Genomic DNA, 26,278 nt, shown 5'->3' with positions numbered 1-26,278 from the left:
AGCAAGGTGCCTCAAAACTAAACATAAATAAAATAATGTAAATAGGAGGCTTGAGAGAAAAATGGGTACTGTTGTTTTATCTTTTCTATTCATGTATGCTACATATAAATTAATTTTCATTCAGATATGTTTTGTTTTTTGGTCACATCCAGTTGTAACCCAGTCCCTGCTGCAGATCTGTAGTACTGGTTTGCAATACTTTTTTTTTGTCTTTATTTTTTTAAAAGCAGTATAATTCCTGTAGGTTTTATTGAAACTCATAAACAGTTAAAACTACAGTGTTTTGAAACTTACCTAGTATTTTGTATTTTTATTGAAGTTAGAGGTTAACAGATAAAACATAGATAGTTTTATTTAAAGAAAAGTGCTGTGGATACTTCGACTATTAAAAAAATGTTTAAATAAAAACTTTATTAAAATGCCTGTGGTAATAACAAAGGGCTCAGTAGTTAGCATATATAGAATTATGCCAGGAGTTTTGGAAACAGAATTGATACCAGGTATAAGTAGAAGTTGCTGCTGTAGGTTTTTTCTTTTGCGTGCTTAGTGTTTGTTCTAGTTTAGACCCCTTGGCATTTCAAATCTAATAGACACATTTAATTGTCTTATCTATTACATTACAATTAATCTAGCTAGCTAGCTATATATACAACTTCTAATTTTTGAAGATTTTATGGAGTTAATTTAGCAGTCTTAATGTAAGTAAATTTGAATGAAACCTGTGTTTTAAGACAGATTACTTACTATTTAAACCGTTAGCATAATAGGGAGAATGTAATGTGGTTGAAATGGTACAAAATACATAGTTTAGGAAAATATGGATTGCTCAGTTGATCAGTTAGGATTTTCTTCAACGTCATTAAACTTACAGCTAATTCATGAAATTTTCAGATAAACTGAGATGACTTAAAATGTAAGACAGTACAAATATAGATTTTTATTCCTTCCCAAACCCCCAAGTTCAATTGCAATGTGTATTGAATCACAGGAGATTTTATTTAATTTTTATTTATTTTTACATCAAAAGTAGGTAGCATCAAAGTAGAGAAAAAAGCACAAATTTCAGTTAGCTCATACATGTTTTTTCTTTTTTTTTTCTTTTACTGATTTGGTTATTTGCCATTTCTGGGGATTAAACTTTAAAAAATGTTCTTCTTTTCTGTATCTGATGTTCTGTGTGCTATTAGTGATGCAGCCAACACGAACGGTTGTCATGTGTAAAACAACTTTCGATCACCGTGAAAGCACCGCCCTGGGAAAGCGTCCATGCTTGATATCGTTTGGTTCATGAACATTAAGTTTCCAGTACAGGTGACCCATAGCTCAAAGTGTTAAATAATTGTGTACATATTCAGTTTTTAAAATAATGATCCATTAATGAGTTTACTATTCTTTGAAGTTTTTCTCACTTTTGTTTTTCCTAGTAGAGCAGGGTAAAAGGAAAATCTTAAGTTCTTATTTGTTTCTTTGTAAGGATCTGGTAGATAGATTCATTCTTATTTATTACCTTTTTAAATGCAAGGGTAATTATAAAATAATAGTAAGAGTAACATTTGTGTAGTGTTCCAGCTCTGTATAATGCTTTCATTTGCTTCTTCAGGTAAAATCCCAGATGAAGCCAAAGCCCTTTCTCTATTGGCGCCTGCTCCTACTATGACAAGCCTGATGCCTGGTGCAGGGTTGCTTCCAATACCTACACCAACGCCTTTAACAACAGTAAGTAAAATTCAGATGCTGTTTGATTTCTGGTTTCATCTGTGTTGAACAGCATTTTTATGTTATGAGAATAAAAGCTATGTATGCTACGTTGATGTTGTCCTCTTGTGTATCAAGTCATTGAGGGCTTAGCTGTGGTGCCCCTTTTGAAGGTAGATCACAAGATGTTTGTGCCTAACTTTTCCTGAGTTTTCCTTTTGTATTTTTAAATTGCAGAATAGTGGGTGAATACTGATTTTGATTGTGTCTGTGTTTTCTGTTCCTAGACCCATTAATTTGATCCACTGGCAATACTATCCACTTCCTAAAAGTTAGTTAAAGCATAATAGCTTAACTGGCGTAGGTCGAAATGTTATGTTGGGATGCTGTTATTTAATATTCCTCTGTCATGGCTTTTGTCTCTTTACCTAGCAATTTTTTCACTACAGAAAGCTCAGGAGCTACCTGCTGCTGCTGCTACTTCTCAGTTCCCATCTGCTTCTGTAAGCTTATCTTGGCATCATCAGGCAGTTTTGCCTGGTTCAGGAAAAAGTCTGGAAATAGCAAAGCCTGCTTCAGAAAAACTGGGCTTGGTGTCATTGCTCCGTATTATTTAGAGATGAGAGTCTTCAGTTTTCCAAACATGTTGCAGCTGTGTGCTACTGATATTACTGTTATCATCCATTTTTGTTTTTTTGTTTTGTTTTAATTTGAATACAATTTCTAAACTTTCCTCTAATGATTCCCGTTTGTCTCAATTACCAGAACTGTTATTCCCACTTGCTATTCTTAGCTGATACTGGTAAGCATCCTAGAAGAAATGAATATTGTTTAGTTTACTTCTTCTTTCTTCCCTTCCGTTAAAACACTGCATAAACTGTTTTTAATATTTAATAAATATGCACTGAGGGCAGTATATTTTTTAAAGCTTGTGCTCCAGCAGCTATTTAAGACTATCCAACTTCTACCCTGAAACCACAGGACCACAGTCAACAGTCAGATTTAATTTATAGTTCTTAACTGTCACTATATAAAAGAAATCACATGGCATTGAAAATCATCTTTAATTCACAAGGATGCTGGCTTTTTTTTTCCTGTAAAGTTATATGATATTACCCTCACTGTTTGATGAAGTAATAATTTAGGTATTTAATAAACTAAAATACGCTTATTTGTGCATAATTGCTGCTATTCAATCATAATTACTATTGGAATTTGGGATACTATTTGGGATACTAAACTAACCCTCTAAAGTAAATTGACTCTTTTTTTATATACATCTTTAATAAATTATTGGTGAATAGCAGACTATCAAAGAGGAAGGCAAGTTGTCTGACAATTTCTGTTCAGTAATAAAAGAATGATTTCAGCAAGCAGAGTAGTTTTGTCTTTTGTTACATAATAAAGAAAACAAACGAGTGTCTTGCTGAGAATTTCTAACACAAATTTCACCTGTTAGAAAAGTAGCTTCTTTTTCTGTAAGAAATAAAATTTAAACCAAGAACTCAGCAGACTGGTTTAATAGCGTTTTCTTAGTAATTTTTTATAACTTCAGTAGCCAGTAAAAACAAGAGCCATATTGTCTTCATTCTCTAGGAAGTAACTCTCCAGCAAAGGGAAATTTGTAATTTTTCCAGGCAGGGGTAGTTAGTCTGACAAGTTAAAGCCTCTGAACTAGTAATCTGATATTACTCTTCTTGCTTTTGACTGTACATTCCACTTTATCTGTGTGATTCTTTGTCTTTCTGGGTTCTCCAGAACCTAGAAAGTATTGTACCCTTCATGAAGCATGACAAATTCACTAAAAGAATGAGGATGAGTTTCTTTGACCTACATCATCCTGACACACTGTACTGAGCTTAGCGAAGGATGTGAAACACTGGTGCTTTGGATTGGGATTCCAGGGAAAAGATTCAGGTCTTGTTCCCTTGCTTTTTTCTCCAGCCAGCTGTTTGAGAGGCTCAGTTATTCAGTTAACTACAGATAAGAGTTGCCTATTATCTTCCTGAAGCTTGTCTGAATCTGTGCTGCAGCCAAAAGAGGTGCTACTGGCATTGCATTTCCACTCTTCTGCATTATGCTAGTGTTCATATAGTCTATTACCTGAAGAAGTCTCATCTGACATGGCTTTTTTTCAAGTTGGTGAGGGGTATAGAATACAGTTGTTTTTTCATAACAGTTCCCTTTGTCTATCTGGTTTACAAATTGTAACAAGTCTGTTGTAAAAAGAAGAAATCAGGATTGCCCCTTTCCTTGTCTAAAGGGAACTGGTTAAGTTTAAACAGATGATGAAGCTGTCATTTTGGAAGACTGGAAGGATAACAACAGGTAGCAGTATCAGTTATCTTAAACCTTTGAAATACTTCTTTCATGTTTGTTCTGCTTATGCATTACTGTGTTTCTGCATTACCTACAGTGTGTTTATACATTACCTATGAGCAAAGTTTAGGGTGCAAGGTGTAGTGTTTTATGTAAAAACTGCCAGGGAAATAAGCTTTTGTTGTAATTGTAGGAGAGAAACTTACAAAATGCTGCTCTGGATTACAGTTATTTTGTGTGCTGAGACCATGTTTCTCTAGAGAGTTCTTGTTTACCATTGGTAATCCTTCTGGTTTTAAGGTGTTTCTGCTTGGCATAATGAGACTTTTAAGGCAAGGAGATAGTTTACTTAGCTAAAGCTACAAATCATCCACTATACTTGGATCATCTGTAAATTTCTCGAGGGAACTCAGGATGACAGATGTAATATTTCAGAATTAATCATGTGAACAAGCTGGACACTGCTTTTCCATTTTCTGTAGCTCCTTTACTGGCCACCGAGAAGAATCTGTCTCCACTCTTCTTACAGTCTTCATTTACACTCTCCCACTAGAAACTTGTGTGTTTTCTTAGAACGTTCCTCAGCCTTCTCCTCTACAGAATAAAGAAACCCAGCTCTCCCAGGCTCTCCTTGTAGGACTGGTGCTCCAAGACACTTCATCAGCTTTGTGGCTCTTCAATGGATGTACTGCAGTTAGGTCTGTTTCTCTCTTGTACTTGGAAGGCCCAGAACTGGTCACCGTATTCCAGATCTGGCACCACCAGCACTGAGGAAAGAGTAGCCTTCCTTTTGTTTGCTCACAACACTCTTCTCCAGAAAGAGCAGCTCAGCATACCACCGTCCTTCTTGACTGCAAGGGTACATTGCTGGCTCATGTTAATCTAGGGGTTCATCAGAACCACCAGTTCTTTTTCTGCCAGCTGGCCTTCCAGTCAATCAGCACTCTCACTGTACTGGTCTGTGGAGCTGTTCCTGCCCGTGTGCAGAGCCCTTTGGTGTATTGCCACCTCTTCCTGGTTATGTGTTGTCTGCAGACTTGCTGAGAGTTCAGTCCCACTGGCTAGGCCACCGATGAAGTTCAACAAATTGTTCAGGATGGTCAGCTGGAACATAGGACACCACTGATTGGTTTTTACAGCTAGACTAGCTGCTTTGAAGAGATTGTTTTTTTTAAAGTGAAGGTATTACTAATCAGTATTCCATTTCTATTTACATTTTGTCTTTTAGACAGTAGCAAGCTGTGGTAAATGGCGCTTACTGAGTCTTGAAATTGTTTTTATATGCTAGTACAATATACTTAGTTCTGTGAAACAGCTTGTGATCCAGAAGACTTTGTGAATTAGACCATTCGTGCTGATTTGTGCTTCTTTCTACTCCATAGCATAACATTGTCAGTTGATACTTTTGAAAAGGAAAGTATTTAGCTCATGTTAAAACTTTTGTAAAGTATGTTTGGTATTCAAAAAATCTAAAAATAAAATATAAATGTATATTAAATGTTTTTTCGTATTGTTTTCAGCCAATTTTATGGGTCACTCTGTAAGTGAGGAAAAGCTGTTTACACTGCCTTTTACTGTCATAGCGATGATTATTTTATAACATGAAAAAAGATATGTTGTGTATATAGCAGGGAAAACGAAACCATTCCCAGAGGGCTGCAGATATATTTTTATTGTTTTGTTTAAGGGTAAATAGCATTTTGGAAGTAAACGATTGTGCCTTATTCTCTCTGTCTCTTCCAGCTTGGTGTTTCACTTGGCACTCTGGGAGCAATACCAGCAGCAGCATTGGACCCTAACATTACTGCACTGGGAGAAATACCCCAGCCACCAATAATGGGGAATGTGGACCCATCCAAAATTGATGAAATCAGGAGAACAGTATATGTTGGAAACTTGAATTCACAGGTAGCTTTTTTTGGTGTTTTTTTTTTTTTTTTTTTTTGTTTTGTTTTTTAATTATTATTTTTCTTTATTTGTGTGTGTGGGAAATACTAATGGAAGACAAGAATTGTGAGCTCTTGTTAGATGATGTCAATTTAACCAAAGAAATAAATTAGACTGTTTTTGGTTACTAGTGATATTTCTAATTCTGAATGCTCCTGCACCAACCAGGTCAGACCAGATTGTGGAAGTCACTCTAGCAGGGTACCAGAAGAGTCACAGTGCAGTAGAATTGAGGATGCATACGTAAGAAGATTGTGTGTATTAATCAACTGTGTTGTATTAGCTGAATAATACCTTAGAAGACATGAGATCATAATAGCCGTCCTTCACCACAATAGTGTGCAGATCTTAAGTACAGTAAAAAGGCATTCACCTGAAATACAGTAGAAGGTTAATGATTTCTCCCAGTGGAAGTTGCAAAATCAGCCTGAGAATCTTCATGTTTCTGTGATAGAAAAGCTCAGTGTCTGAAGTATTTATTTTCAGTAGTTATTGATCGAAAAGCAATTGCTTTGATGGATGGCACTGGTAGTATTTGTTTGGGAGTTTCATTTGATTGCTGAAGTAGCTGTTAGAGTGTAAAAGTTCAGTTGATTGCAGTAAAATCAAATGAGTTGTAAGCTAGTAGAAAAACAGATAAAAGCTAAATGTTGTGATATTGGTTTGTTTGTTTGTTTTTTTAATTGATTAAAAGTCGTAGTAGCAGAAATAGCTCGGACATATGTGTATCAGTTATTTCAGAAAGGTTGCTTGGAAAGCTCAGAATCCTATGCAAGTTTATTTACAGCCTAAATATAGTTCTTTTGGTTGCAATATTTTAACTCGTAGTATTTTCTTTAGATTAAAGGAAAAAAAAGTCTGAAAAAAAAAAGTAAAATAGCCAAATTTGTGTCACCTGTGAAGCCATGGAAAGATGTTTTACTGAAAGTAGAGATTTTTTTATTACCTAATACATTATATGATCACTTTTCATTATATGTTTTACTTCAGCTGTGCTCTTTGACTCTTTCTAGACCACAACAGCTGATCAGCTGCTTGAATTCTTTAAGCAAGTTGGAGAAGTCAAATTTGTGCGAATGGCAGGTGATGAGACTCAACCAACACGATTTGCTTTTGTGGAATTTGCAGACCAAAATTCTGTACCTCGAGCTCTTGCCTTTAATGGAGTTATGTTTGGAGACAGGCCACTAAAGTAAGAAATTAATTATCCATAGGCTTATGGAATGAAAGATTTCACAGTATTCTTATATATTTATGACTCTGATCTACAGGAAGATACAGTAGTGAATATTTTATCAATATAAGGATCTATTGTTAACAAACTGAAACACTTTTCTAAGTGTTTCAAAATTGGATATAACTTCCTCTAAGAAGAATGTGATTAGCAGAGAGTAAAATATGTTTACATTTAATCTTGAGGTAGTGAATGCTTTAACAAGGAAAGAATCTGCAAGGTCGTTGGTGCTGATAAAGCTTTTCATTATATATTTTACTTCAGCTGTGCTCTTTGACTCTTCCTAAACCACAACAACTGATTAGCTGATCAGAGTCATTATATATAGATGACTCCGTAATGAGTTTTAAGTTTAAAATTTAATCTGAAATAGAAAGCTAGATTCCTAGACTTGAGCCTTTATTTATTCAGAATGACACAGAAATACTGTACCTTATTTATTTAAAATATTTGGAAGGAATAAAAGGCACACATTTCAGGTATTTAGACAGCAGATGAGCATGATGAAAAATATGTAGTTTACTAACTTCAAAATTTTTAGTCAGACACGAATTTGAGATGGTTTCCTTTCTTATTTTTCATTTTCTTTTTCAAATATTTGTGAAATAAATGTTTTATTTTTCCTTAATTTAGAATAAATCACTCCAATAATGCAATAGTGAAGCCTCCTGAAATGACACCGCAGGCTGCTGCCAAGGAACTGGAAGAAGTGATGAAGAGAGTAAGGGAAGCTCAGTCTTTCATATCTGCTGCTATTGAGCCAGGTACGTATATTACATTTACTATCTGACAGACATGTTTTTTGTACACCTTGGTACCTGCTATTAAGAGCACTTTCAGACACAGGAAAAGGTTACTTGTAGCTGAATAACATGTGTAGAAAGAAATGAAAGTAATCACAATTGCCTTCATGTAACAGAGCAGTGGAAGTTGGCTTTTTTATTTTGACATGTATTGTCTTCACATACATGCTTACTGAGCATTTTCAAAAACAGGAGGACAATGCAAATGCATTGAATGTTGATGCTTCTTTAAGTTGAAAATACATAGAAATATTTACCATGAAATTGCTTTATGCTTTGTTTCATTCTTTAGCACACATTAGTGCCATGGTTTCATGATCAGAGAGAGCTAGCATTCAGGTCAAAGCACCGATATTATGCTTTCTTAATCTATAGCACATTACTTTTGTCTCTGTCACTGTGCTTTTTTTCATGGTGGCTCAAGACTGAGCAACTATAAAGCAAATAGGATCAGAAATGAATTTGGGATAAAACAGTGTTATAATGGACTCTTTTTCATCCATATTAGTTGCCTGATCCCTGTTAACACTGCAATGGCTGGTCTAGGAGGAAGATTTCTCATGGGTTGAGAGGTTGGATGCTGATATTCAGTGTTGATTTTTGCAGACTTGTTCTGATTTCTAAATCACAGCATAAAACAATCTGATTTTGTTAACCTTATTGACATCATCCTTTTTCTCTAGATCAGTGAGCTTTTGTCATTTTATTAACAAACTCAGACTTTATGTACATTAGATTACGAGGAGTCTTAAGTTTTTGGAGAGAGTTGAGTTTTTTCTCATTTTTGGCATTGGAATAAAAATAGCTCTAGCATTTCCTCAGTGTAAAGCAGCAGAACAGTAACCTTTTAAAAAGAGTCCGAACCAAAGTCTACTGTGGTCACTGGTGGCTTACTGGCCTTTGGATCAAACTTTTCAACCTTTTCTCTCCATCCCTTCCTCTCCTTGTGGATTATAATTTGAATATTTGTACAGTGGTGTAAATGTCTAAAAGACCAGAAAGTATTATAATTCATATTTTATGCTTGTTTTCAAAATTATGCCCTGTATTCTAATTTACTCTGTTCTTCTCAGGGTATTTTTTTTTTTTAATAGTTACATTAATAATATACCAAGAGGCAAACGTGTTGTAATCTTGTGCATTGTGGCAGCAACATAAATCCCTTTCCTAATAGAGCTAGCTGTTTATAATTATCTGGTTTATGTGTACTGCTGCAGGATGGCTGCACTCAACGAGTATATGCAATGACTTTCTTGGATGTTTCTGAAGGATATTTGCAAAGAAGGAAGATGTGCAAAGAGTAGGCCCCTTGTACTATATGTGGTACATTCCACTTGTGCCAGATTGTTAACTGGGATCTTTAAATGTTCTGAGCTTACACTGCAAAGTGGTTTTTTCCTCTCAGAGTCTGGAAAGAGCAGTGAAAGAAAAGGCGGTCGATCTCGTTCCCATTCTCGTTCAGAATCCAGGTCTAGCTCAAAATCCCGATCTAGAAGGAAAAGATCACATTCAAAACACAGGTAGGTGTTTTTTTTTTTCTTTTGTAATAAGAGATGATACTGTTTTTCTTCAGTACTGAAGTTGTTTTTTAAGTAAGTATTGCTATGGAATACATGAATAGCTTATATTGGTTAGATCAGAGTAACTGGAATCTTTGTCTCTGAACAGATACTCTTTTGCTCTAGTGTTTTTAAGATTACATTCAGTAAAAACACACTAGATGCTATCTGTAGACACATCAATGCTATGTAGCATATTTCATTCTATGACCTCCATGTTTTAAAAACTAACAGTTATCTGCATTATATGTCCAGAACAGTTTTTACTGTTAACTCTACTCTAAACTGATAGGTTGACTGGTTTTGCTAGTATGAAGCTCCCGTGCTGTCTTGAATTAATGGAATTAATAGAACCAGTATTTCTGTTTACTGTAATGTAAATGTGGTTAAATTTTTTAGAAACCAAGAGAAAAAGGCTCAAGGGACAGTTTTCCTTTCTTCAGTTTGTTTGCTTTGCTAAATTTATTAACTTCTGAAGCAGACTTTGGAGTGTAGGAGGAAATGAAGCAACTAGATCACTGTTAAAATTAGTCCATAAATTTATTTCCCATGAATGAGGCAGTATTGATATGTGACGCTTACAGGCATGTCCTGAAAATGTTTTGTATTTTTTCAGTGACTTCTGAGCATTTATGTAATCAATCTAAAGGTATTTGTATATTCTCGGTGTGGAAAAAACACTCAACATTTATTAGATAGTTTACACTTTAGAAAGGTAAGTTGCAGAAACAACTTTGTTGCATCTTTTCTGACATTGTGTTCTAATGGGAGAGCACAATATATAAAGAAAAGCTTGAGTAGAAGTGCACACTAAGTGGATTGTACTCCCAGTGAAATATGGTCTAAGTGTAGGTTTGGGTTTTGTAGCAGAGGGACAACACAGTACGTTATCTATTGACATCAGACCATTGGGCACCATTTTAATGCAAGAATAGTCATTTGGTCACTTCCTTATTGCAAGCTGTTTCTGTTGCTCTGCTGTTTCTGTAACATGAGATATGACTGAAAAGCTGTGTTGGTGTAACATTCCAGCGATGTCTGCGCTGTTTCATAACAACACAAATTAGATTGAGTTTTAGAAAATAAATTTGCATTCCTCACTTTAAGAAATCTGCACTTTCAAATATTTGTTGATACCACTTTTTAAAAGTATAGTTTGCATCTGTTACCAGCAATTTTAATTACGTGCTGCAAAAAGAGCCAGGCTGATCCACTGAAACAAATGCATCCCTAAGAATAAAATGTCCTTCCCATTGTCCTGTTTAGGCTTTTAATCATCTCCATATCTCTTTCATCTTTATGGTACAAATTTTATTTAGGAGCTTATTTTGGCCAAGTTGTAATTAATTTGCCCTGAAGTTAGTTTCTACACTACAGTGATGTGGAGCAAAGTGGTAGCTAAAAAAAGGTTGCCTTTCCTCTCCTCTTGGTATATCCTTATTCTGTATGTCTTGAGCTGCAGAAGACAGATAGAACTGTTATTTTTTCTGTCTTCCCGTTCTTCAGGATTTATTGAGTAAATACATGGCTTTTCTGTCTTTGATAAGTTGAACTTTGTTGTACATGAACCTTTCAGGCAAAGTATTCAAATAATGTGTTGTTTGAAATCTAATATTCAAATTTACCTTTTTATTTTAATTTTCCTAGGAATACGATCTTCCAAAAATGGTGAATACTGGGGAAAACAGACTACAGTAATTTTTAGAAGTGCTGTTTTCGTTACCAAATCTGAGACTGTACTGTATATCAGTATATACAGTGTATAATAGGGTGCTCCATATATATATGAGCATATATATATATATATATATATATATATATATAACTGCTCCGAAAGTAATAACTCTTATTCTATTATGTTGGCCTGCAACATCTAATCTGAACGTTGGTGGTATGTCAGTAGAGGTTGGAGCTTCCCACCAGTATTCCATTGCATTTTGTTGCTATGTGACAGATGGCAGTAGGGGTACAGTCTGATAGAATGGTGTCTGATAAGGAAATGTGCACAAAGCAAAGCTTTGTCATTGAATTTCTCCATGCAAAAAAATATGGCACTCATTGATGTTCATTGGTGCTTGCTGAATGTTTATGGAGAACAAACAGTGGATGTGAGTACTGTGAGGCCTTGGGTAGTATATTTCAGCAGGGCTGACAGCAACACGAAAGACAATTCAGACAGCCTTGCAGGTTTTGAAGATTGCAGGATGGAGGCTTTTGTTCATCGCTCTTAAAAATGCATAGCTAGTGGTATTGACTGGGTTGAAAAGGAGTATTATGTAACTGAATTTGCTGTACCAAGTAGTATTATTGTGCTCTTTGTGTTGCTTATAGTTTACATGGGAATAAGTAGGAGGCATTACTTTTAGAGTGATCTAAATAGTTTTGTCAGAAGACTTCAGTTGGATTTCAGTTGGAGCTTCTGCACATTATTTTCATTCCTTTTTTTCATCATTTTTCATCATGAAGTAAATTTTCATTCTGAATCTTGAGAATTGTTAAATCTGTGCTAACAAATCCTTCCATCTGAAGTGATAACTTTTCTAAATTCTGAACCACAAATGATAGGTTTGGTTTTTTATTTGGAGAACCAACCAAGTGACCAAAACTGCAATAAATGATTGGACCTGAGGAAGAAAAAAACTATTTTTACAAGCTGATCTTAGATCTTAAATACCTTAATTTTCTAAGGAAAGCTATCCCACTGTGATTTTTCCAGAATATTCATAAAACTTAATACTTTAATGATGAATCTCAAAAGAGAGCATATGCACCAGTTTAAATTTTAAGTAAGCTTATTTAGAAAAACGTTAGGCACTGAATTACTAAAATGCCACCCTATGTAATTTTTCATATCGAGGCCATATTATTATATCTTTTTCCATTTCAACTGATCTAATATTTATGAAGTTTCATTATTAAAGTATTCTTTTTTATCTTGTTCATATAGAAGTCGGTCTGGCAACAGATCGCTCTCAAGACACAAGGACAGGCGCAGATCCAGAAGTCCCCTGAAAAAACGATCTAGATCTAAGGAAAGGCGGAAATCAAGGAGTCGGTCTCGCTCTCGGTGAGTTTCCATTCCTAAGAAATGATGTTCTTCTTAGCTACAGTACGAGGTTTTTGAAAAAATCCAATAAATATTTTAGGCGACGGTAAAGCATGGAGCATAAATGCTTCATCCTGTTCCTAGGCTTTGTTTGTGAGGCAGAAGAACAGAACATAGATTTTTATATTGAATTACCTAAACTTCTGTATAGAAGTCCTGTTTCCATGTTTGTACCTATGTAAAATTATAAAATGTCTTGGGTTGGAAAGGACCTTTAAAAATAATCTAGTTACAACCCTGCTGCCTTGGGAAGGGTCACCTTCCAGTAGATGAGGTTGCCCAGATCCCTGTACAGCCTGACCAGGAACACTCCCAGAGATGGTTCATACAATCACAGAATCATAGAATGGCCTGAGTTGAAAAGGACCACAATGATCATCTAGTTTCAAGCCCCCTGCTGTGTGCAGGGTCACCAACCACCAGACCAGGCTGCCCAGAGCCACATCCAGCCTGGCCTTGAATGCCTCCAGGAATGGGGCATCCACCCTCCTTGGGCAACCTGTTCCAGTGCGTCACCACCCTCCTAATATCTAACCTAAACCTCCCCTGTCTCAGTCTAAAACCATTCCCCCTTGTCCTGTCACTACGCATCCTTGGAAACTGCCATTCCCCTTCCTGTTTATATGCTGCCTTCAAGTTCTGGAAGGCCATAATGAGGTCTCCCCAAAGCATTCTCTTTTCCAAGCTAAACAAGCCCAGTTCCCTCAACCTTTCCTCATAGTAGACGTATTCCAGCCATCTGTTCATCTTAGTGGCCCTCCTCTGGACCCGCTCCAAGAGCTCCACATCCTTCCTGTACTGGGGCCCCAGGCCTGGACGCAGTACTGCAGATGGGGCCTCACAAGAGCCGAGTAGAAGGGGACAATCACCTCCCTCTGTCTGCTGGCCACCCCTTTTTTAATGCAGCCCAGAACACAGTTGGCCTTCTGGGCTGCAAGCACACACTGCTGGCTCATGTCCAGCTTCTTGTCTACCAGGACCCCCAAGTCCTTCTCCACAGGCTGCTCTCAAGGGGTTGAGGGTCCCCTAATCTGTCTGCACTTGGCCTTCATTAGTTTTTCATTGGCCCACTTCTCCAGCCTATCCAAGTGCCTCTGGATGGTTTCCCTTCCTCCTAATGTATCAACTGCACCGCTCAGGTTGGTGTCATCCAAACTCACTGAGGGTGCACTCGATGCCATCATCTATCACAGATGAAGATGTTGAAGAGCACCAGCCCCAGCACTGACCCCTGAGGGATCATGCTTGTGACCTCCACTGTTCATATCCACAGCTTCTCTGGGCAACCTATTCCCCTGCCTTAGCACCATCTGAATAAAGAAGGTATATCTAACCTAATTTTACCCTCTTTTAGTTTAAGAGCATTAGCTCTTGTCCTATCACAACATTCGCTGATGAAGAATCTCATCTTTCTTGTGGACCTTCTTTAAGTATTGGAAGGCTGCTCTAACGTTTCTCCAGAGCCTTCTCTTCTGTAAGCTGAATAACCCCAACTTTCTCAGTCTGTCTTTATAGAGAGATGCTCTAGCCCTCTGATGAGTTTTGCAGACTTTCTTCTGGAGCCACTTTTAACAACTCCATGTCTTTTGTATGGTGAAGCCTCCAATAGGAATGCAGTATTCCAGGTGTTGTCTCAAGAGCAGAGCAGAATGGGAAATCAGCTTTCTGATGTAGCTCAGAATATGATTGGTTTTTTGGGCTTGGAGAGTACGTTGCCAACTCATGTCAGTTTTTCGTCCACCACTGCCCCTCAGTACTTCTCTGTGAGACTTGTCTATCGGGGCACCCACCCAGCCTGTGTTCATGTTTGGGATTGTTCTAATCCAAGTGCAGGATGTTGCACTTGGCCTTATTGAACTTCATGAGATTCATGGAGACTCCTCAAGCCTTTAAGGGTCTCCCTGGATATCATCCGAACTCGCTGAGGTTGCATTCAATCCCGCTGTCCATGTCACTGACAAAGGTGTTAAACAGTATCAATCCTGACACTGACCCCTGAGGAACGCCAGGCATCACTGCTCTCTACTTTGACCCCAAGCCATTGACTGCAGCGCTCTGAATGTGACTGTTTAGCCAATTCCTTATCTACTGAGTGGTCTGTCAAATACATGTCTCTCCATTTTAGAGACAAGAATGTCATGCAGGAAAGGATAAAGTGCTTTGCACAAGTCAAGGTTGATTAAATCAGTTCTCTAGCCATTTCCAACAATGCTGTAATTCCATTATAGAAGGACACCAAATTTGTTGGGTGTGATTTAGCCTTGGGGAAGCTGTGCTGGCTATCCCCTTTAGTCTCTGCTTTAGCGTGGTTTCCAGGGGGATTTGCTCCACAGTCTTGCCAGGCAGAGAGGTGGGACTGACTGCACTGTAGTTATTTATTTTCTGTTTTTAAAAAAGGGGGTTATATTTCCCCTTTTTCAGTCACTGGGAAATTCACTGATTTCCTATGAAATTCCAACAGAGTATTTATAATGTGCATGTGGAAGTAGCTTCATAGTAGAAAACTTGATAATTTTCTTCTTCTTTCATCTCTTTAATGCCCCAATGCATTTAAGGGGAGCTTCATAGCTCTTTTTTTACTGAGAGGAGAAGTTTTGTGGGAAAGAGAACTGTGAATCTTTGGACCTTGGTGGGAACAGTTAGGAGTACTTTATGTAGTTAGGCTTTGTTGATAGCTGACAAAATGTTTTTGATTCTGTCTTGCACTTGTCTGACAGAGTTTTTTAAGATATCTACTGACTGTAAGGAGGAAATCCAGTGAAATGTGTATAATAATTAACTGGAAGGTGTTTCTGGTGGCATTGTGAGATCCATTGCTATTGTAGGGATAGCACACTGTCTCGTCTTTATGGACTTAGATTGTTTCTGTGAGATATGTAAAAAAGTGTTTGCCAGAACCTGATAGGTACGGAACATAAAGTAGGAGTTGAGGAAATATATAACTAGAGACTTGATAGAGTGAAGAAAGGTGAGGGCTGTGCTTAGGGTCTTTCCAGTCTGAACGGGTCTCTTTGGGAATCTTTCAAAATCTTGGGCTAGATATCAATACCAAAAGAAACAGCAATTCAGTCTGATTCCTGTGGATGTGAAAAGGCCTGTTGATCAACTTCTTATAATGTGCTTTGTCCTGTTTGTCTAAACAACTATTGATTTTCATATGTCCTTGAGGCAGCTCATGTGCATGTCCACTAGGTGAGATGGTTGGGAGTCTTGCACTTCCAAATAATCCTCTGCCAAAAGGTAGTGTCGTATTCCAGTCAAAACTATAACTTAATCAGTTTTTTTATTTGACTTGGTTACTAGAACATATGCATAAGTTTTTCTCACAATTGTTCCTTTTATGAACAGGTGTAATTCTACTTGTTCTATGGAAGTTAACTTGATCTGTTACCCTTGCTTATGTTTTCGCTGTCATATAAACTTTCTTACAGTTAGATAATTTTCAAATTCCTGATTACATTACAGATGATTGAATTGTCTTGAGTTTTGACCTTACATTTGCCTTTCGGGGGAATTTAATCAGTGAAATGTAACCCCTGGTTTTGGTTTCTCTGTATTTACTGGTTTGGACTTGCAAGCAGTTCCGAATGTTGATGTGAGAGAGCACTGTAGACTTAAGATTTCTGTCAGTATTCATATGGGGCTGGTTAATTTTCAGTCTCTGTTATACGGATCCAATTTTAGTAAGAAATGGATTTAGAAATGGTAGTGTTTGTCTCAGTTCTGAGAAAATGTAGAATATCTGTCTGTATGTAATAAGAATTATGAGGTAAAGAAACTTTAGTACCATTGCTCAGTACAAACGAATTTGATTTCTAATTTGCAGACATTTCCTAGCTATTTAGTCTCCCCCTCATGATAAATTTGAGTGCAAAAGTAGAATTTTGCATAATAGTTATTTTTCAACAGAAATAGTTTCTCTTGAGCATTTGCTGTGTGCTGAAGACTTAGTTGTAGTTTTTATTAGGAAATTCGAAGATGAGTTAATGGATTTGTGTTTGGCTTTTCACAGGGACAAGAAAAGAGACAAGGAAAAGGTCAAGGAAAAAGAAAAGACCAAAGAAAAGGAGAGAGACCGAGACAAGGAGAAGGAAAGAGACCGGGATAGAGACAAAGAAAGGGAAAGAGAGAGAGATAAAGAGAGAAACAGGGATAAGGACAGGGATAAAGACAAAGATCGAAACAAAGATCGGGAGAGAGTCAAAGATAGGGATAGAGACAGGGACAAGGAAAGGGAAAAGGAGAAAGATGAAAAGGAAAAAGACAGGGAAGATGTAGATCAGAACAAAGAAAAAGATGATGACAAAGATGGGGAGAAAGATAGAGAGAAGATGAAGGATAGGGAGGGAGATAAGGACAAGGGAGGGGACAAAGAGAAAGAAAGAGAAAAAGAAAAGGAAAGAGATGGGGATAAGGAGAGGGAGCGAGAAAAAGAGAGAGATGATAAAAAGAAGAAAGATAAGAGATCCAGAACTCCCCCAAGAAGCTATAGCTCTTCAAGAAGATCGCGTAGCTCCAGCAGGTTTGTTATTTTGAATTTTTTTAATGCTTTTTTGAACTTATCAGCACAACAAAATAAATCTCTTTTTCACGTGTCAGTACTACCATCTTGATAGTTCAGTTTCTGTTCCTTTGTTTAGTATATTTCCCAGTGAAGTAAAATGAATTACAAAGAAATCTGTATCTTACTTGGAAGTAGTAGTAGTTTGTTGTCAGGCTGCTGGTGCTTGCCTTCACTTAAATATACAGTATAGTATTTGAGGGCAGTAAGTAGATGGTTGTTGTGCCATTTCTCTGTGTTGGAGCCAACAGATGGAGGGGCATCACACATTGTCCTGATGAAAGTATGAATCATCAATGTGTAATTTCTTGGATACTTGTATAGAGTCATTGAATATGCTGGGTTGGAAAGGACCCACAAAGATCACAGGCTCTTCCAATAGGACCACTCAGAAATTGAAACAGCCTCTTCAGAACAGCTAGTCTAACTGGAAAAAAAAGCAGTCAGTGGTCCTATACTCCAGGTGACAGTACTGGAGCTAGTTCTGTTGAACATCATCAGTGGCCTAGCCAGTGGGACTGAACACACTCTTAGCAAGTCTGCAGACAGTACTGAACTGGTAAGAGCTGACAGTATGTCAGAGGGCTGTGCTGCCATTCAAAGGAACATCAACAGACTTAAAAAATGAGCTGAAGCTGAACAGGACTGTGCTGAGTCCTGCAGCTGTGCAGGAACAGCTCCACAGACCAGTACAGTGAGAGTGCTGATTGACTGGAAGGCCAGCTGGCAGAAAAAGAACTGGTGGTTCTGATGAACCCCTAGGTTAACATGAGCCAGCAATGCACCCTTGCAGTCAAGAAGGACGGTGGTATGTTGAGCTGCTCTTTCTGGAGAAGAGTGTTGTGAGCAAACAAAAGGAAGGTTACTCTTTCCTCAGTGCTGGTGGTGCCTGATCTGGAATACGGTGACCAGTTCTGGGCCTTCCAAGTACAAGAGAGAAACAGACCTAACTGCAGTACATCCACTGAAGAGCCACAAAGCTGATGAAGTGTCTTGGAGCACCAGTCCTACAAGGAGAGCCTGGGAGAGCTGGGTTTCTTTATTCTGTAGAGGAGAAGGCTGAGGAACGTTCTAAGAAAACACACAAGTTTCTAGTGGGAGAGTGTAAATGAAGACTGTAAGAAGAGTGGAGACAGATTCTTCTTAATGGCCAGTAAAAGAGCTAAAAGAAGTAGACACATATTGTGGTCTGGACAATTAAGGTGTTGAGGTGGACTGTGACCTGGCTGAAGGAAGGAAGCCAGAGAGTTGTGGTCAGTGGGACTGAGTTTAGTTGAAGGACTCTTGTGGAGTCCTTCAAGGGTTGGTTCTGGGACCAGTACTACTCAGTATATTCATGAACGACTTGGATGAGTGAGGGAATAGAATGCACTGTCAGCAAGTTTGCTGATGACATAAAACTGGGATGAGTGGCTGACAGGCCATAAAGCTGTGCTGACATTCATCAAGTCCTGGACAGGCTGGAGAATTGGACAGAGGGAAATTTAATGAAATATAGCAAGGACAAGTCGAGTCCTGCATCTGGGCAAAAACAACCTCAAGTGCCAATATAGGTTGAGTACTGAACTGTGGAGAGCAGTGTAGGGGGAAGAGAGTTGGAGGTCTTGATGGACAGCAGATGACCATGAGCCAGCACTGTGCCCTTGTGGCCTAGAAGGCCAGTGGCATCCTTTGGTGTATTAGAAGTGGTATGGTTAGTAGGTTGAGAGGGGTTCTCCTTCCCCGCCCCTCTGCCCTGGTGAGATTGCATCTGGAGTATTGTGTCTAGTTCTGGAGCCCTCAGTTCAAGAAAGACAGGGAACTGCTTGAGAGAGTCCACCTCAGAGCCACAAAGATGATTAAGGGAGTGGAGCATCTCCCTTACAAGGAAAGGCTGAGGGAGCTGGGTCTCTTTAGCTTGGAGGAGACGGGGGAGTGACCTCATTAATGTTTATAAATAGGTAAAGGGTGAGTGTCAGGAAGATGGAGCCAGGCTCTTCTCATTGAAATCCATTGACAGGACAAGAGGCTGTCAGTGCAGTCTGGAACATAGGAGGTTCCACATAAATATGCGGAAAAACTTCTTCACTATGAGGGTAACCAGAACACTGGAACAGGCTGCCCGGAGAGCTTGTGGGATCTCCTTCTATGGAAACATTCAAAGCCTTCCTGAACATGTTCCTGTGTGACCTGATGTAGGTGTTCCTGCACAGGCAGTGGGTTGGACTAGGTGATCTTTCAGGGTTTCTTCCAATCCCTGACATTCTGTGATTTTGCGATACTGAAATACAGAAAAACATTTATTTATAATGCTTAAATTGTGGTGGTGTTCTTTTGTTTTGTTGTTTTCTGTTTTATTTTCTGGGAAGCCCAGAACGTTGTCCAGGAAGACTGAGGAGATTCAGTCCATAGAGATACACAAAGCCTGACTAAATGTGTCCCCAAGTAATCTACTGTCGTTGACTTTGTTTTCATTGAGATCTGGAATATGGTTAGGTGAATTTCACGGAGCTCTTCCAACTTCAGTAACTATTATTGTCTCAAGAAGTATCTGACAATAAGTTAGGCTGCTAAGCCCCAGTTAGTTTGTATATAAGCGAGTCTGTTTACTTTGGTGATTGACTTTGCCGATTGACTTTGCCTACTTGGCACTTAAAAATCAGAATCTGAAAATACAGTTTTGTTATTGTTTGAACACAAGTTACCTAGTTATTCACAGACATGCAGGAAAGCAACATAAATATCCATTTTATCCATGGATAAAAATGCGTTTCCAAAATCCTTATATGAAAAAATGTACTGATAAACGTGGGAGTGTTCAAGATGAGATGCATGTTAACAGTAAACCAGTGTTATCTCAGTGTAACCTTGTGACTACTTTTTATTTCTGTTTACCAAATATCAAATCAATCTTATGATCCTACTAAACAAAATTATCTCTGAAATTTTGTACCATGAAGCTCTTGTCCTTCAGAAGTTTAGGCTAGATGAAATTGCAGATGAAATGAATCTAGTTAGTTTTAAAAAAACAGGTCTTAATATATCCTCCTGTGATTCATCTAATAACTTTTGATTCCTTGCACTTTATAAACATCAGAGAAATTAGATGTTAATGGCAGATGCTGGAATGCATAATTGTGTCTTTCGTGGAATATGTTGAAATGGACTCACAGCTAGTTTTAATTTTTCCTGCTCTGCATCAGTAGTTCTTCCTGTTTCCTTACCCTATTCTATGAAGAGAGAGGAAAGAGTTATCTTTGATAGCTAGAGGTTTTGCATTTTTGTTGAACAAAGCTTTACTTTCTCGATTTTTGATGTATTTTAACATGTGCCTCAGTATATGTTAACCAGCTAATAAATGTTCTATTGTATTCAAAACCAGATTCCAGAATAGAAACTGAGCAAATGTATCTGAAGCTGTTTTGAGCTGTGTTTGTTGAGCATAGAGTGTTAGGCAAAGAATAAATAGAAAATGGCCTGTTTTAATTTCAACAACAGCTTAAACTTCATTATGCAGTATTTGCTTCTGAACTTCAGTCATGCTGAACTGAAATTCTGGTAATCCTGAGTGTTTAATTCTAAGTTCTGAAGTTCATATTGCTGAAGTTATACCTTTTGTGTATATGTGGCTCTTCATTCAATTCGAGTTTTCTCCTGATTGAAGAAATTCTTATTTAATACAGTATTAGTAAATGTTTCATTTGTGAGGTTTAAGTTACAAGCACGGGTGGGTAAGCATGAAACTGAAATCTAAAATGACAGTCTTTTTTTCCACTTCATGCTTGTATTCTCCCTTTTCTCGCCACTCTGAAACATGAAAAAGTTCTTCTGCTTTGTGTAGTGTAGAAATCATTGTATATAATGTTAAACTCAGGAGTATTTACTTAGCTGTTATGACAGTTCTTTTTAAGAGATTTTATACAATTCCTGAGTTTATTATTTGTTGGTTTTTGCTTATGTGGAATTTTTTTGTTATGCAGAGAAAGGCGTAAGAGGAAGAGTAGAAGTCTTTCTAAGTCTCCTAAAACATCCAAAGGAACAAAAAGAAAGTCTTCACGAACTCCTTCTCCAAGAAGGTCAGTTTGATGTAAATAAACATTAGTGAGCAATAAAGAAGATACAATGTTGTATTTCAATTCAACAAAACATAAAGATCAATATTCTGGAAAAAAGGAGTCAATTTCTTCTTCTTCTTTTTTTTTTTTTTAGTGCAAAGAGTTATCTAATAAAAAGTGGATGCAGACAATTTCTGTTGGTCAGTGTGATGCAGTTTTAATTCAAAAAAACAAACAGAACTTCAAGAACTTCAGGGATTTTAAGTGTTACACTTTGAATTGTCATCTGTCTGTCAGTGAGACAGATGTTCTCTTAGGAGCTCTTCCTCAAGTACAGTTTAATTCACTTTTCTCTTTGCTCACACTGTGCACTCTAAACATGTGTTCCTTAGCTCTTTTCAGTCAGAAAATCCTCTTGTTCCTATGCCGCTGTTATGTTTTGGATTTATTATTTTTATTTTATTTATTTATTTATTTATCAACTAAATGGTTTGAAGATGGTCAAAACCTTTCATAGAGAAACCAGGATACCAATATTTTTAGTTACTCTTCTGTGCAGTGTACTGTGCAATACAGTTCATGTAAGCTCTGGTAGTTCATTTGCTGCTTTTGGATCATTTAATTTGAATGAAAATGTTCTTGAACAGAAACAAGAAAGAGAAAAAAAGAGAACGAGATACATATAATGAAGGAAGAGAAAGAGAACGCTCCACTTCCAAGAAAAAAAGTAGTAAAGAGAAAGAGGGAAGGGAGAAATCTGACAAAAGCACCACTACTTTGAAGGTAAGCTCTGCAATCAAGCGATTATAAATAGAGTAGAGAGCTGCAGAAGGAGTGATAACTGGAATATCCTGCTTTCTTTTTCTTTCTTTTCATTTTCCCTTTTCTCCTCAGCGAATTATTGCCTCTTGAAACAATTGAGGTTAGATTCTGCTAGCAGGAGATGAAAGTTGTTTTCTGTGAGATGTTAGTAGGCCAACTTTTGTGTTTAAACTTTATTCGACCACTAGGAACTTGTATGTATAGTCTACAAAAACACAATGTTATTGTTTCTCTCTCTTTTCTGTTTGTTGCCATATTTTAAGGCTTGGTTGGTTGCCTAACTGTGGAAAGATCCAGGAAGCTGATGTGTAGATTAAGCAGTAGGCTTCTGGGACATTTTCACTCTGCAGTGCAGCCTGTCCCTGGTTGCTTTGGTCCTGGGCTGTGTGCTGAACTCTGCAGGAAGTAAAATGAAGATCTGGGGAAGAATAGTGTGGGATTTTCCCTTGCAAAATAGAAGGTGGTGTGATTAAGGAAAGAATAATCTTCAAATTATTAAACCTCTGTTTTGAAAAGCAGTGTGCCCTTAAAGGGTAGCTTGTTGTACTCATAGTGATTCAGCTATTATAAGATGTCTGATGTCTATGCTATGTGAACACTTACTGAAGAACTGAAGGTAAAATGCATGAGTTGAGTCACAAAATACATGAAACGAAAATTGTAATCTTGCTTTGTTCACAATATATGGTGAATTCTTAATGTAAGTTCCACTGTATTGTTTATTTGTTTTATGTGGATATTAGAGGTAAAGACAGATCACTCTACCACAGTGATTTCTTCAGCAACACTTGATTATGATGCCGGACTTCAGCCACCTGAAGTTGCTGATGTATCTACTAACATTTTTTTAAATTGCTGATACTAAGTATGATGAAAAATTGAGGAAGCCAGAATAGCAGCAGTTAATTGGAAGTCATATCCCTTAATGCTGAGAGAAAGATTTTGTCTTTGACAGGACAAAGATCACGCTAAAGAGGATCAGAATTCAGAAACTGACAAAGATGTTGACAACAGAGATACACAAAGGACAGATGAAGTCAAACTTCAGCAGAATGGAAACTGTCAACCAAACGAAGATAACCTCTCAATTAAAATGGAAGAGGTTTAAAGCAAAGAATCAACCTCTGTCTCAACTAAGGAATGAAATCCAAAGCTTATTCCCAGAATGAGGAAGAAAACGTCAAAGCAATCAACCTGACCATGTTGATAGCACTAAGAGCTCTTTCAATTCTTGTGATAGCTTTGTTGTCTTCTTGCTGTAAAGCAGGAAAGCACAGACCAGTAGTTACACCATGCAAAAGCATATGTCATCAGAGCTATTCATCTCTGAAACTCCATGCATTTCCATGATGGCTGTACTTATAGGTAAAATGATTTATGTTAAGTTTAGCCATAGGCTGTTAAATAGGAACTGAAAGAAGTAAACCTTTACTACCCCTAAAAAAAAAAAAAAACAAAAAAAAAAAAAAAAGCTGAAGATAAACATTGAAAGTTGTTTTAAAATGTTGCTTGTTGATGAATTTTGTGTTATTTTACTTTGTGGGTTAAGAAGTCCACAGAAACTTCAGTGTGTACTTTTTTATGTGCTTGGAAGTGGTGCATAAATGTACACACTTTCTTTTGGTGTAAATGACAGCTGTTGGAAAAGTTTTTATGGTTCTTATGATATATGCCCAATTACTAGTATGTTCTTCATTTGCTCACTGCTTGAGGTTTGTGGGTTTTATTATCTAAAATAATTTCTTACCAATATCCCTAAAGTCAGTATTTGCTTAAAGTATTTGAACAATGCATGCTACTTTTCTGTTCCTAAAAGGAACATTGCCATGTATGATGATAACAGGTTAGCTTATTGAGTTATTTTCAGGTTGTTTTGTTTTGTTGTTCTCTTCTGTTCCACAACTGAGCACATCTGTATATTAGGAGAACTTAACAGCTTTGTTTTTTTGACATGTACTGCAGTATGTCTGTTCAGCTGCAAATGGTACAGGTGCCATTATGAAATTAAATTTTTTCTTATTTGTTTAAAAAATTTGAGAGCACAAGCATAAGCTTTAGTGCCTTCTTAAAATGTGGTATTTTCAAGAAATATGTATGTGCTATAACATTTTCAGCTAAATCTTGCATCATCTCTATTGCTGTTTTGCCACTACCATACTACAGACAAGAGTGCAAGTAATTTTTCAGAATGGATGTTTAGTTCACTTATTTAAGTAGAACAGGTCCATTTTTACAATTATTTTTTATTTTCAGAAAAGATAGAGTAAATGTAATGATGCATTTTGGGGACCACCACTGTACAAAGATAGTAGCTGAATACAGCGTATTTTCTGAACACCTGCATCACAGGCAGCCCTTAAGATACTAATTACATTTGGATGGCCTTAACAGTTACCTCTCCATCCTTTTCTCTGATATCCATCAGGTGTTGTACAATGAATTTAATGCAGAGCTGGGGGTGGAAAATAGTTGGGGAAGAAATGTTCTAATTTACATAGGAGTTATATGTTAGATAATCTTTTTTCATTCTTTGGTGAGAAAGCATGTAAGAAGCAAATGACAAAGCCGGTATTTTTTTCAAGTAAAACCATAATTTGTGCTGTCTGAGCTAATGTAACCAGTTTCATTGTTGTGAGATTTTTTAAGAGTCATATTTACAAACTTACTTATACCTAAAATCAGGTAGATTATACACCTTATTACAATCAAATGAATTAATTGCCTTACCTCATGGAAGGAGTTTCATTCAGTTAGAAATTAAAAAAGGCTTAATAGGATACTAGCAGTTTGCCTTCAATTTCCTTTTCTTTTGCATAGTTAATTCTTATGAAAATAATTTTTAAAAAGCATAATACAGGGAACGAAAAATTTGTCCAATTCCTAAGGTAATGAAACCTAATTTGATTGTGAAGCTGCTTAATCACTTGTCATTTTTGATAGGATTTAGTGTTCTTCCCACTGTGTACATTTAAGACTATAGAAAATGCTTTACCATGTAAAGTATAGACAGTCATTTTTGTGATGTTTAAGCCACGTGCTGATGGTTGGTTAACAGCTTACTCTGATAAAAGAATGACAAATCTGTATGCTTAAAGGAAGGTTGTGAAGGATTGTGTCTTGCAGCAACAGCTGTCTTATTTATGATGTGTAAGTAGCGTAGAGCAAAGAGGTTGTTTGTGTACTTGTTATCTTTGTTACCATTTCACTAATAAAATTAAGTATTTTAGAGGGAAGTTTCTGCTGTTACAGACTTATTAAAGAAACATTTTGGTTGGTCATCAGGTTTTATTCAGGCAGCTTTTTTTTTAATTTGAAATGTGGATGCAAGTTAAAATACACCTGTATTATTTATAATGTCTTGGAAAAGATAATTTACTCCTTCTCTGGGAGAAATTAGAGTTCTCATAGTACATCATATTTCAGTTCATCTTAGTTTGATTTTCTTAGTTTTGTAATCCTGAATTCGCATAGTTCAGAATGTGTACATGGTTGTGCACAGTTAGTGAAGAAAAATGACTTGGAAAATTCATAGGTAACAATGGCAGCATTAATAGCTAATATATCATATATATGCAGCATATGAAGATAGATTTTATGTGAGTTAATATTCCCTTTTAAAAAAGCTTTGAGAAAGGAGGGGGAAAAAAAAGAATATACACCAAATACACACATTTCCTCCTTCCAAACTGTGTTTTCTTACAAATACTGTATTTTCTGTTCTGCCTTGTAGTACTTTGTAGTTCTGTGATGATAGTTTTATCTCTTTGTATTAGGTGTTTAATGGTTCTCTTCTTTGTTTAAAAAAAAAGAAAAAAAAGAAAAAAAAGCCACCATTAGATGATTAATGTTTTGTAAAACACCCATCACCACAGAGGGCAGATCATTTTTAAACCAGTACTGGAACAGTACCTCCTTGCTCTGCCACGTTTGTGTGTTTGACCCATTAAGTGTGACTGTCTTCTAGTGGAAGTCCATGCCTTGATCGTATTGGATTTGCATGCTGAGCTGCTGTGTCAGTAGTTTGCTTTTGCACTTCTATGAGTTGATAAAACTAAATGATGGTTTTGAGAACAGTGTAGTTTGTGGTAGCTGTATTGTTTTAGGTGTAATTTCATTTAACTTGGCCTTTGGATTCTGCCTACACATTAGTTGCCTGGTTTTTTTTTGTTGGTTTTTTTTTTTTTTTTTTTTTTTTTTT

At 37.0% G+C, this 26,278-nt stretch overlaps 1 protein-coding gene across 2 annotated transcripts in view; it reads left to right on the top strand.

The window, feature by feature from the left end:
* The window catches only part of SREK1 (splicing regulatory glutamic acid and lysine rich protein 1), a 41,429-nt gene extending 15,281 nt beyond the window's left edge, over nucleotides 1–26,148 (top strand). Inside the window, exons 1-11 of one of the 2 annotated variants that reach the window (XM_042875209.1) lie at nucleotides 710–1,311; nucleotides 1,601–1,716; nucleotides 5,758–5,922; nucleotides 6,975–7,153; nucleotides 7,829–7,959; nucleotides 9,404–9,518; nucleotides 12,505–12,624; nucleotides 16,676–17,185; nucleotides 21,184–21,279; nucleotides 21,906–22,041; nucleotides 23,036–26,148. In XM_042875209.1, coding sequence (XP_042731143.1) covers nucleotides 1,654–1,716; nucleotides 5,758–5,922; nucleotides 6,975–7,153; nucleotides 7,829–7,959; nucleotides 9,404–9,518; nucleotides 12,505–12,624; nucleotides 16,676–17,185; nucleotides 21,184–21,279; nucleotides 21,906–22,041; nucleotides 23,036–23,188 — 1,668 coding nt within the window. In that variant the 5' untranslated portion in view covers nucleotides 710–1,311; nucleotides 1,601–1,653 and the 3' untranslated portion in view covers nucleotides 23,189–26,148. Of the gene's footprint in view, nucleotides 1–709; nucleotides 1,312–1,600; nucleotides 1,717–5,757; nucleotides 5,923–6,974; nucleotides 7,154–7,828; nucleotides 7,960–9,403; nucleotides 9,519–12,504; nucleotides 12,625–16,675; nucleotides 17,186–21,183; nucleotides 21,280–21,905; nucleotides 22,042–23,035 lie in introns of those variants that run through there. The other variant, XM_042875208.1, reaches the window with a different exon arrangement.
* The last annotated feature ends 130 nt before the right edge of the window (nucleotides 26,149–26,278 follow it).

This window comes from Lagopus leucura, unplaced genomic scaffold, assembly GCF_019238085.1.
Source record: "Lagopus leucura isolate 7727_CA_CO unplaced genomic scaffold, USGS_WTPT01 Super-Scaffold_100014, whole genome shotgun sequence".
NCBI classification, from domain to species: Eukaryota; Metazoa; Chordata; class Aves; order Galliformes; family Phasianidae; genus Lagopus; species Lagopus leucura.
The sequence above is the reverse complement of the archived record's forward strand: the minus strand, read 5'-3'. Positions and strand labels throughout refer to the sequence as shown.